Source organism: Limulus polyphemus, unplaced genomic scaffold (assembly GCF_000517525.1).
Source record: "Limulus polyphemus unplaced genomic scaffold, Limulus_polyphemus-2.1.2 Scaffold297, whole genome shotgun sequence".
In the NCBI taxonomy this organism is placed as follows: Eukaryota; Metazoa; Arthropoda; class Merostomata; order Xiphosura; family Limulidae; genus Limulus; species Limulus polyphemus.
In genome coordinates this window covers 423,476-436,524 of record NW_013665907.1, presented here as the reverse complement: position 1 = coordinate 436,524, position 13,049 = coordinate 423,476, and the positions used below count along the sequence as shown (strand labels likewise).

Below are 13,049 nucleotides of genomic sequence, written 5' to 3'. Positions count from 1 at the left end.
CGTCACATTATAACGCCCCCACGGCTGAAAGGGCGAGCATGTTTGGTGTGACAGAGATTCGAACCCTCGACCCTCAGATTGCGAGTCGAGTGCCTTAACCACCTGGCCATGCCGGGCCTAATTGAGAATGTAAACTTGAAAATGTTTTAAAGCACAAGACTCTTAGAAACAAATATACATAAAACAACTTCAAAAATAACACTGTAATCAGAAAAACTGTCAAAGTAACCTTTCTAAAGAGGGTTAAAAGAATTGATTTACTGAAAAGAATAGAATGTATTATTACAAAGAAAAGAGAAATAAAATATGTAATGAATTGAGTTTCCTGATACCTTGGGATAAGCTACATAAAATAAATAAGAAGGATCGTTCAAAGTGTATCATAATATCACCACACGTTCAGTTTTATAAACACTTTTATACTACAAATAATGAACATGCTGCAATCACTGACTACGCTTATGAATGGAATGAAATACATCATTGAGTAAAATTACTATCACTTAGCACGCTAAGACATAAAATAAAAAAGGCAAATTGAATGAAAACTCGAAAATAAGCTACATTAAGATACATTCTGCAAACTAAACCAACAAAACTTCACACCCGATACGTGTTAAGTTCCTTGTCGTTTCACATTTTACATAATGTAAAAAATACTTACTTAAAGACTCGCCTGAACCTAATGAGGACAAGCACAAATGGCCAAATCGTAGGCCGCTATACAGTCTCTTCTCGTGCATATACGTTTGTCTAAAAATAATGACTTCTTGTTTTTAGAGTATCTAAGTTTCAATGTTAATTGTTATAAGTTAATCGTGTTCGTTTTTTTATAGTAAGGTGAGGTTGCAGCTCCCATCGTAGTAGTATCGAATTTCAGTGCAATAACTATATTAACATTTGACTTCAAAGGGCAATTAAAATATTATGATATGCTATTATCGAAAAATGTCAAACGTCTCTTGGAAAATTGCTTAGAATTTTGTTGTTGCTGCTGTTATTCTTTGTGAGCGTTGATTGCAAAATCAAATCCAGATGATTTATTTTAAAATGGCAGTAGAATTATTTTCTACATACGTATATACTTTGAGTTTTGACAATATATATTAATTAATTGAAAATTCTGTGCACTGGAGTTTCAGGTAAAACGAATATTTGAATCCCTCCTCAGTCAGGTATGAAATAGTGATTAGTATGCCCAGACTGTGAATATGAGGGTTCACGTTCCCCTTATCTCAATAAAGCACTCTATACTTTAGGGCATAAATGCGATATAAAAGTGACAAATTCCAATAATCGATCAGATGAGTGTATCCAAAGAATTGACGGTGAATGCTGTTGAATGTCAAATCTATCAGTTCAATATCAAAAACGGCTACACTGTCAAAATAAGTGTTAATAAGTAACACGATAAAATTGTTATTTCAAAAACATGAGTGTTAATAATTTTAACATTAGCGTTAAAACAGTACATCTTGGCTCAATAAATAACGCATTAGTGTTAAAGTGTAAATCGTTCTTGTGTTAATCTTGTGGTATGATATTAAACTTTATTTTTCAAATGAAATTTTTATAAATTTGTAAAGTACATAACTAATTTTATTTTTTTTGCGTCTGTTTCATCATCTTGTTTTCTCTCACCATCTTTCTAATTAAGTTTTCTAATTGCATGAAAAATATTATTAATTGCATATTATGAATAATAAATGAACAGGATAATAATTAAGCAACACATTAGAACTTTGTTGATGTTTTTGATTAATTTTCTGTGATCTACTGCGACACAAATTATCATTCTTTTCGTTCGAAAATTTACATCTTTGTTTGCGTAGCTTTGAACAATTTAAATCGTTGGTGTTGATCCTGTAACGGGTCTAATTAACACCAGTGTTTATCTCTTAACGGAAATTCAATGCCGGATGTCTTGCAAGACTCCCCGTATAAAGTGCTCATAAAAGATTCACTTACCGCCTTCGTAGCATCATTCATTGTTACAGTAGTTAACAATGAAAGTTAGCAAATCGCCTGAACGACAAGTTTCAACTTATTTCATTGACAACAAATCACCTTCTACATCTGGTAAGTAAACTATTAGTTATAGATTGCTTTTTTTTCTATTAGTAGGAAGTTTATTCATCAATGTTAATTATTTTTGAATCGGGAGGTGTGTTAATTCACGTGTGGTCTACAAATTTCTTATATATTACACATCTTTTCCTTGACACAAAGAAACACATAGTTGAAAGAATTTTTCAAAAGAAAACAACTTAAGTTAAAGAAACTTATTGAACAATGATTATTATATGGTAAAGGTGAACATTTGCCTCTCAAATTAAAATACTAATTTTGATCTTCCGGAAAAACCATATTTGTGTTTCTTGCTAGTATTGTTTTCAAACTTCCGGTACAGGTTCTCCCTTGGTTTGTGATGATAAATGTGGCAATAAAATGCATGCTTGTGTTGCTCAATTTTTTTTTCAGGTGAGAAACGTTATAAAATAATGAAATTTATTAAGGGTCAGTTTGTGATTAGCGAATTGCGATTGTAATTACTACCACTAATGTATTGATCGTTTGGTATTGAATGTTTTACATGAACGTCTGAATAACTTTTTGTACTAGATTAGTATCTAGAATACTGAAGAAGGAAAATCGGCAGTTACTATACAACCCTTTATTTATATTACATAATATGTTCAACCAAAAGAAGTATTTGAGTAGGGAAGTACATTATGCTAAGATGACTGTATATATATAACACACAACGATTTGTAAGCACAATGGAATATTTTAATATATACTACATGTTTCCACAGAGCATTGGTCAGAAGACAAACCAATGTTCTGTCGAAACATGTATTATGTATTAAAATGTTTCATTATGCTTACAAACCGTTGTCTTATATATATATATATACTTTCATAATTAACCAAAAGAAGTTTTCGAAAGTTATTGGATTTACCTGATTATAACAGTCGCACACAAAGAAAATGAATTGTTTATTAATATTTTGTCTTCAGACATATTGGGTCTTAAGTTATTTAACTAAATTCCATGAATAATAACAAAATGTACAGTTTTATTATTTTTAGGGAATTTATATTAAAGCGATTATTTACAAACATGTGCACAATGGCCTACAAATATTGTCTCTTTGGATTCAAGGCATATTTCTTGATTACATTTAGTTATTTACACTTTAGTAACGTAATATGGTTGAAAGTAAAACTTGGTAATGTGTGGTAATGAAAGTAGGTATATTTTCGAACTATTTTCTTTCGTCATGGCGTAAGAGGCTAATTGTTGGTGTGTGGATAGGTCAATCGGATTCTTGGCGGGACATTCAAATGCGTTGTTTGGTAGGTGATGTAACAGGTAGGGGTAATTAGCCCACTACTTTTCATTATGTATGTCAGTAATATGCCCTTAAACGACCCAAATGAAGGGTTCGCTTCACAATTCGCAGATGATGTGGCAATCTGGAAGAGCTCATCAACACCTAAGTTCAGCAACTAACTAGATAACCACAACTAAATAGATTACAGGAATACTGCCAAAAAATATAGAATTAAAACAAAGGAACCAAAAACACAAGTACAATTATTTACAAAATCATCCAAAATGGCAAAACATCTCCCAATACTATACCTTCAAGGAGCTCGTCTCCAGAATGCCACGTCAGCAGAATTCCTGGGAATAACATACGATTCCAAAGTGAAATGGAAAAAAAATATATAAGGGATATTTAACAAATAGAGCATGGAAACGTGTTTATTATGTCAAGAGTCTGTCAGGTAGAAACAAAGGCACATCACCTCAAAACATTATCAAAATCTACACAACATATATTAGACCAGTACTGAAACATGCATGTCCAGCTTGGTACAATATATCACAAAACACAATAAATAAAATACAAATTATCCAAAATAGAATACTAACTGCCGTATACAGAGTACCGAGAAGCACATCAACCCAATTTATTCATAAGTACTCTAACATGCCTTACATATCTAACAGACTCCAACATGTGACAATGAAATATTTCCATAAAAATCTGTATTATTAGGGTATTTATGTAAATACGCTCATAGTGACTTAATTAGTAAAAAGTGCGTGAGTGATTTACAGAACTGTTAGTGAGTGTGCAGGACTATCGCACTGATCTAGCACCATCGAAGTGTTCACTACACACCAATGTTAACAGTGTGTTATACATGGACATGGCCTATGAAAAGTCGGAAAAGTGTTTTTCAAACTAACTCTGGCCCTCTTGTAAATACGCAATTAACATTAACAGTAATTGAAACAAACAACTCCACAGGAACCTGACCCCCCTAAAGGTTTCGACGTAAAATACCGGCACTAATTGATCGATGTAACAGGTAACGTGTGCACCTTACCCTCCCTGGTCTATAAAGGCCTAAAGCCAGACCAAGACCCTGTGTAACCGGTGATGGTGTAATCAAAACGTATAAAAGCAAGAAGAATGTAACCTGAAATTTCAATAGTGTTATAAATGGTTTTTATTTATAATTTGCACTGAAACTGTTGACAGTTTTATAGCAGTGATTTACGATTGTTTACACAACTAGAGTTGACAGTGGAAGGTAATCGTTACTATTTTACCCATAATTTTATAGCTGTTCTCCCTATTGTTGCCGCATTGCTGTCAATATCGATTTTATATGCACTATGTATTCATTTGAAACAAAGCCATTCTCTTCTTCCTGTAACCATATTGTAATGCTTCACAAAAAAGATCGAAGATTCATAATTTATTGTCAAGTAGGATGTTATGGTTATAGTTCTAAAAAGTTATGTCAATTGATATTGCAAGAACATTCATCATGAATGAATATTAGCTAAGGATCAAGTTCAAGATGATCAGTATGAAATTCAGACTGATGAATTACGTAATTTCAAAAATTCTGTTTTAAAAAATGGTGAAGATCTTTCTCATATTCATGTAGGTTATTTATTGACTCTTGAGTCAAAATACAACATTTCACAAGCAGTAGTTAGTTCCGTAGCTGAAAACACTGTTTGTCTGATTGAACAACATCTTTCAATGTAGAAAAAGAAAGGTAAAACAGCAGCTCCTTGAAAGAGAATGTCCAGACGTAGAAAATATTTTAGATGATATCTCAATTGATAACAAATCTTCCAAACTTCAAGCAATAGTTCCAATTACAATTGAAAGAACTAAATTTTTAAAATCACATGGAATTGGCAAACTTTTAGAGAATTTTACTTGAACAGTGAACGCAATGTCTTCAGGGGGACTTGCTGTAAATGTGAAGAGAATTAACTATTTGGTAAAGGGGTAGTTATTATGGCTCCTGCTGATACACCAGTTTCTAATAGTTTAGGTGACTTTAAAGAGGTTATTGGTTTTGTATACAAAAAGGATCGTATGTGTTTGTCCTCTTCACTTGATATGAAAACATACTCTGGAGATGATCAATTTCAACACATAATGCATGAATACATTGAATGGGTTAATTTAATGGAAAGTGGAATTTCTAAACATGCGAAAAGTACTGAAACACAGTATGGGGGATCAATTACCAAAGCTGCCTTGCTAACTTAGTTGACTTCGACAATATTATCTGGTCGGTACACGATCCAATGCATGTTTTAATAGAAGGTGTTGTTAAATATGAATTGGCCTTATTTTTAGCTCATTTTATCAACTAAAAGTATTTTATGCCGAACTGGCTTTATTCTCAAATATTAGCATTTCATTATTGTTATTTAGAAGAGGCATTAAATCCAGAACCAATTGATAGAAAACAGTGCCTTGTAGACATAAACATTAAACAAACCGCAGCTGCAATGCTTACTCTCATAAGCACAATGTCATTCATATTAGGTCCCAAAATTCTTACAAATGACAAAAAAATGGTAATTATTTTTTAAACTGCCACATTGGTGCAAATAACATTTTTGGTCAGATGCCCTTGTGCTACAACAGAGATGTCTGGAGATCTAAAAAAAACATACTGAAAATCATCATTTGGGATTTAAAATGGAATATCTAAAAGCTGTCATTATTCCCAAAATACATTTCATGTGTTATTTCCCTAGGCATATTTTAGAATTATGCCCTGGACGATTTCAATGGTGTATGCAGTTTGAAGGTAAACATGCTTTTTTAAAAAACAAAAAAAATGGTAATGCTTCAAAAACTTCCTCTTAGTATGGCCAGATTTCATCAAAAATGGTTGTGTGGACAAATGATTAATGCTTTAGGACAGATATCAGGCAATATTTTTTACTCAGGAGATGAGATTAAAAAGGGAAAGAAGTTGCTATAAATAAAATGCCAGATCCACAGAAACTTTGTGTTTAAGAACAGTTTGCAGATTTAGAAAACATAAATGTTACAAAGCAGGTTGACATAAATGGATGTTCTTTCCAAGAAGGATGTATTTTAACACACTCTTTTGACGACTCTAACTTGCCAGAATTTGGCTATGTGGTTAATATATTGATAAACAACCAGGAAAATATTTTTAATGGCAAAGTTGTCTATAGTCAACTTCAATAAACATCTTTTAGCATATGAGGTGAATTTTGAAACAGATTTAAAGGTTATTAGCTACCACAGCTTACTTATTTAGTTGCCACTCTGTCTTTGTCAGTGTCAAGAAAAATTTTATGTTATCAATAGGTATGAGGAACTATGAGGAAGAAAGTATTGTTAGTAACAATCAATTAGTACTTATCAATTAGTTGTGTTCAAAAAATTAGACTTTGATTACTTTTGCAATTCAACAGACAATTCCTTTTGTGAAAGTATGGGATTCCAGTAGACAAAGAAGAAAACGAGTTATTGTGCCTCAACTCACAATTCAGAATGTCATAGATGCAGGTAACTTGCATCACCATTAAAATTCATCATTGACTAAATAAGTACAATGCATATTGCACATACATATGGAGGTATTCACTATATAATATTAATAATGGTTGAGTATTGGATTATAATGCCACTTTTACAATATTTCAATTGTATTGTAGTTGCTAGTAATACTGATTAAACTAGAATATTTAAGGAAAACTGTCAACCAAGTAGAAATTAATGCAAAAAAATATTTACAAAATTAAAATTATGTAAACCAACACATACCTGTAGTAATTTTACTGCACGATCACTGCAATAGTTATTTTTGAAGGCAAATGTGGACAGTAAAAATCATTACAGTTATCAAGTACCATGTGTCATTTGAAAGATTATATCCTTGCAATTTATTCTATTTTTCTTTTTTTCAGTAAAGACAAAGCTTGATCTTTGTGTTGAAAAACTGGTATTAGAAGAGAACGGTACAGAAGTTGAAGAAGATGAGGTTTTGGAAGAGTTTAAAAGAAATACTTTTATGGTACTTTATAATAGTGATACATGGGTCCATGTGAGAAACACAACCAATATGGATGAGACAACTCAAACAAAAAACCTGAAGCTAGAATATTATTGGAAACTGATCAGAAAAATGATAGTTCTTTAGCTGATAACTATGATCATTGTGAAGTACTGTTAAAAATCTTCTAAAGAAACAACACACTTATTTTCAGGTATGATAATTATTATTGATAATTATATTATAATTATAAGTGTGTCAATTTGTTGACTTCTGTTAAATTTTTGGAAAAAAGTATGTGATGGTATGATTACCAAATTCTGAATTAATCATCGATTGTTTTATATATTTTATCGTATTGGGATATTTATTTTATGTATATTGTAATCTCGTAAGTGGTTTACTAGTAGATGGTTTACAATGTTTGAATCTCTGTTTTCCTTAACCTACTATAAAAAGTGGTTTTCAGTGAGGATTTTGTTGATTTTTATTTATTTGTTATGTAGATGCTTTACCCTTCAGAAGAAATGCTTCCTCCAGAAAAGATTTCTTTGCCAGACTTCTCTCCATCACTACATATACCTCTGAGTAATAGACAGATAGCATGATATTTAATCAGCTATTAAAATAATGCGAAGTATTTTATATGACAAGACATCCAGAATTTTTGGATTTATCTTACTATCATGCCATTGGCAAGTGCTGAACATATGAAGATGTAAAACATCCATGGGTTAGTATGATAAAAATTAATTACTTTATCACTGTAAAAAATTAATCAGCAAATGAATGAAAGATTACTTTTCTCATGAACAACTTATGACTATGGGAAAGTGGTAAAACTGATTACTACTTTTTTATTATCATTATCTTTATACTACTTCAACATTCCTCAAAAAGATACATCTTACTAGTGTGATAAGAACAGTATCTTGATTTTAAATGAATTTATCTAATCTCAGTAGAGTAAACAAGCTTATTTTTATTTGCCTTTAGAGTTTCTTTGTTAGTAAATTAAGTCAAAGAATGAGGACTGCAAGATGGAGGGAAAATACCAAATCAAAGAAAACATTTCCAGAATCCCCTTCAGCTTTTTCCCTGAAACTTGAAGTTTAGAGTTGGACAAGTTGGAAAGAAATCAGTTGTTTCCCCTGTTCCAATAAATGAGGAAGACTTTGATAAATATGTAGAGCAACTCAATAGAGAACGTAGTGGTGGACAATACAGATCACACATTAGGACATTATTGAGAGAGACTCGCTCTAGAAGAGCACAGTGGCAAACCACACTGAAACCAACCTGTAATAGAAACATTACCTTGTGTTGAAGAGTGAGTCTTGTAAGTTATTTAAATTTCAACCATTTAATGAAACACATAAAAGAAATATTTGAAAATTTGAATTTACCCAAACAATTTGAGCACTATAATAAAATAGACAATCAGCCTATAATACATTATATAAAAATCCATAATTTGAAGTTCCATTCACAATACACAGTAAATTACCCAACTGATTTCATGATATATTTTATGAATATTTTTTTTAAATACAGTTCTTTTTTACTAAAATAAATATGTACATTAATCAGTTTGTGTAGAGTTAAAAAAAGTAATGTGGATTTTAGCTTAAAATAAAATGAATTATCTTTTGATAGAAAATATTAATTTATTTAAGGTACTGCATGAATTTTTCACCATAAGAAACATCAACAATCCTGACAAGGCTAGAAATGAGATTAAAATGGAGTGGCTGATGAAAAAGGTTGCAGAGCAGTTGAAGAAGGATTTAAATGTATGTATGCAAAATTTATTTTTGTAGATTTGAATATTATCTGTTAAAAATCTTCTAATTTAATATAATTTTAGACATTGATAAGGTGGGTATTTTATTAAGACATTTAGCAAAAACTCATCAGCAGTTAAGCTAAGATGTCAATTTTGTTAAAAGTTCAACCATTTCATCAGAAATTATTTATATAATGTAAAGATAAATTAAGGTTATTGGAGTTGGACCTTACAGATAATTGGCTAATATAGGTACAGCTTAAATTATGGAAAACTAGTTCATCTATATATTTTCTCATTACAGAGGTCTGACATGACAGATTGTATGATAAGCGGGAGACTTGTAGAGGAATTGGTCGGAAAAATGAAATGGAAAGGACAGTGGTCAAGAACAGTAATTAAAATGGTAAATGTACTGTATTTTTAATTTCCCTATAAAATCTTTTGTTCCATAACTTTGTGCAATGGCTATTTTGATTTACAATATATCTTTAAGAATAAATGCAGTTTTTTTTTAATATCCAAAATAACCAAACTTCCCCCCCTCCCCCCCATACGTTCGTTGACAATTTCACGTAGACTTTTCATATTGATAGGAGACATTACGGAATGGTGCACACCAAATTCTTTTTTTTTTATGCTTTTTAATATGTTTTTGCAACTTTCCAAATGTTACCTCCTATGGTACATTGATTCCTTTAGATATGCCTTTCATATTTTAGAAATTGATAGTAAACAGTAAAGGAATGAAGCAATAAACAAATTTTTTATTTGTTAAAAAATCGAAGATGGCTGACTGGTGGCCATTTTCTGTCTTACGTTTATTTTAGTAACTTTATTTCCATGTTATTAATGGATTTCAGCCTCTCAATCACGATATAACTGAAATTAAGTGGAAAGTGCATATAGCACCAATTAATCAATTCATGCTCCCACTTTTATAAATGTTTTGAAATGTGCATTTTATATTTTGCACATTAATAGGAATCAAGGGAATGATGCAAGCCAATTTTACATTTAAAAAATCCCAGATGGCTGAATAATTAATACTATGGTTTTATATTAAAAGTACATAGACAATAAGAAAAATTACCATCAATTATATTTTGCGATATTCATTATTACATTATATTTATCCTTTTTTGTTTGTTTTTTAGAGCACTGATCATGTTGATTTAATCCCACAAAAACATTCGGACTCTGCAGATGAGGAGGTACCCCATCTTGTATTTACAAACAGTCTGGAGGAAGTTGGTGACAACATAAAGAATTTTGGACAAACCAGCAATATTTTTGATGCAATGATGTTATTAATTGCGACATATTATGTGTTTGATTTAGAATATCCAACCATTTATTCACAAGTTTTGGGAATTACATAACACTAGGTGGGTTATAACTGGAAGCAGTTTTCAGAGATTATATCAAGATCTTCTGAAACACCAAATTAGTAATTTAGAGAGATTGTTTAATTAGTGTTAATATTTGTACTTCACTCAAATAAAATGTCATATCTGCAGAGTAAATTACATCTATTCAGTTTTTATCAAGGCTTTGTGGATGTGACTATACGTGTACCTGAAGTTTAAACAAATAAAGTCATAATATCAAATTTATTTCTTTGTTTTTCTTGCAGTAGCACCATACGTAAATCAATATACCAAATAGTTAATCATCTCACAATATTATTAACACTATAGTGTTAATCTAATAACACCTTTCTGAAATAAACATGTAAACGTGTGAATTATCTGATGCACGATTTTTAACATGTTACTTGTTTTAAAATTTACATATATTGGAACAACACTAGTGTTAATTGATATTAACATTACCACTCCCCAGTGGCAAAGCGGTATGTCTGCGGATTTACAACGCTAGAAATCGGGTTTTGATACCTGTAGTGGACAGACTACAGATAGCCGATTGTGTAACTTTGTGCTTGACTACAAACAAACAATTAACAAGAGCGTTTTAAGATTAACACCTTAACGTGTATATTAAGCGATGTTCATAAATGTGTTAAATGGTTAACACTTGTTTTTACAATGTATGCGCAAATAGCCTTGTGTAGCTTTTCTTCTTTGAATCCTTTAAAACAAACGAGTATAAAACCTAGACTTTGAATATTCTTTAATATATAACAGAAGCATTAGTAATCCACGTGTTTTATATCCCACAATGTACATATCTATTTGGCACACTATCACAATAAAATCGATATTCTTGTCATTTTACATAAGCGTAGTACAACATTGAAAGCATAAATTATAAATGTGTAAAATTCTTATCTATCGAATTATGTTTACAAATATATATATATTTGTCACGGGTATGACAAATGTTAGTAAGAAAAGAGTGTTTAGAGATAAATATAACCGTTTGATTAATCTAAAGTTTTATTGTCACTAAAATGTTTGGACGTTTGCTTTTCCATTTTTATTATTTCAACGACACTTGCATCGCACCCATATCGACCTTAGTCATTATTTTCCGTACGTATAAAGACTCAGCTAATTTACTAAGGTGTATTTACAGGTTTTTCAAAAGTTGTCTTCTGTGTGGAAATTACCAGCTTCAGAGTTCCATGCAGTAGGGAACAACATAGTTTTGAATAATTTTCATATTTTTTTGTCAGCAGGTTGAAGGCCATATGATTAGAAAGGAGGTCAACTAGAGGACTTAATGAATTATATTTATATAATTAATTTCAAAATACCTAATAGTACAGAAAAGTACAAATTTCACAATATGATTTTATTTCCAACAAAAAGATAAACATTAGAAAATAACTTTGGAAAATATATGCTTGTACATATAACATGTAGTAAGAGTCTCAAGGCAAGTTTCTTCACTGAAATTCTTAATGGTAATTTGTATATAATATGTCTGACAGTTTGGAAATTCTGAAAACTTATTATATATACACAGTGTGGTCACAAGTAAATAGATACCACCTTTTCAGAAAAAATGAAATTTTTCCGTCATATTCACATGAATTGATATATTTATAATTTAATTAATATCTAGTAGATCTTCCTTTCGCTTCGTGGAGTCCGTTGAGCCTTTGGGGCATCGTGAGAATCATCTCGTCAATATTAGATTGTGGGAGTTTCGCCCACTCTTGCTTCAAAACATGGAGTAGATCGCTATTCGAAGTTGGTTTTTTGGTTGTTTCTTGACTTGTCGGTCGAGTATGGCTCAGAGGTTTTCGATGGGGTTCATGTCAGGAGATTGGCTCGGCCAGGCCAACTTCTGGATACCATTTTCTTCCCGCCACTTTTGGGTGTTTCTAGCAGAGTGACACGAAACCCGAGGAATAAAGTAGCAAGAGTCCTTCCTCCAATATTTCGACGTATTTCGCAAAATTTATGTTGCCAACGCATTCCACTAAGCTCGATCTCCCACCAAGCCAAACAGCTCCCCAAACCATCACGTTGAAACGACCATGCTTCACAGTTGGCTGCAATCTGTTGAGCCAAAACTCTTGGTGAGGCATTCTACAGACCCATATTCTTCCACTGTCCGAAAATTGAGCGTATCTTGATTCGTCTGAGAACAATACGGTCTTCCAAAAGTCCAGAAGCTTGGTCATCATATCACTTGCCCACTTCTTTCGTCTGACTATGTTGGCAGGTCGTAATAAGGGCTTCCGTCTAGCTGCTCTGCAACGATAACCCAGTCTGTGGAGAATCCGTTGAACAGATTTTGGGCTCATCCCACCAACTTTGGCCACTTCTGCAGTCGTTAGTCTGGGATCCATTTCGATGCTCCTCTTGACAGCCATTTTTGTCCTCTCCGATGGACCAGGACGACACGGATGCTGCTCAGTTGTTTCCTTACCATGTCTCCTGAACTGCACGATGATTCTGTTTGCCGCTGACTTATTTCACCATCT

The 13,049-nt window shown here is 32.0% G+C and overlaps 2 protein-coding genes across 7 annotated transcripts in view; both read left to right on the top strand.

Moving 5' to 3' along the window:
- The window catches only part of LOC106457153 (vesicular acetylcholine transporter-like), a 316,981-nt gene that overhangs the window by 104,805 nt on the left and 199,127 nt on the right, over nucleotides 1-13,049 (top strand). The window lies entirely within an intron of this gene.
- LOC111085258 lies at nucleotides 8,445-10,717 on the top strand. Of its 2 annotated transcripts, none has more exons than XM_022382977.1 (4): nucleotides 8,445-8,695; nucleotides 9,042-9,158; nucleotides 9,456-9,557; nucleotides 10,309-10,717. In XM_022382977.1, the coding sequence occupies exons 2-4, from the start codon at nucleotides 9,108-9,110 to the stop codon at nucleotides 10,531-10,533; spliced, it is 378 nt and encodes a 125-aa protein (XP_022238685.1). In that variant the 5' UTR covers nucleotides 8,445-8,695; nucleotides 9,042-9,107; the 3' UTR covers nucleotides 10,534-10,717. The 2 variants fall into 2 exon arrangements, with proteins under 2 accessions (XP_022238685.1, XP_022238684.1); XM_022382976.1 differs by having other exon boundaries at nucleotides 8,445-8,704.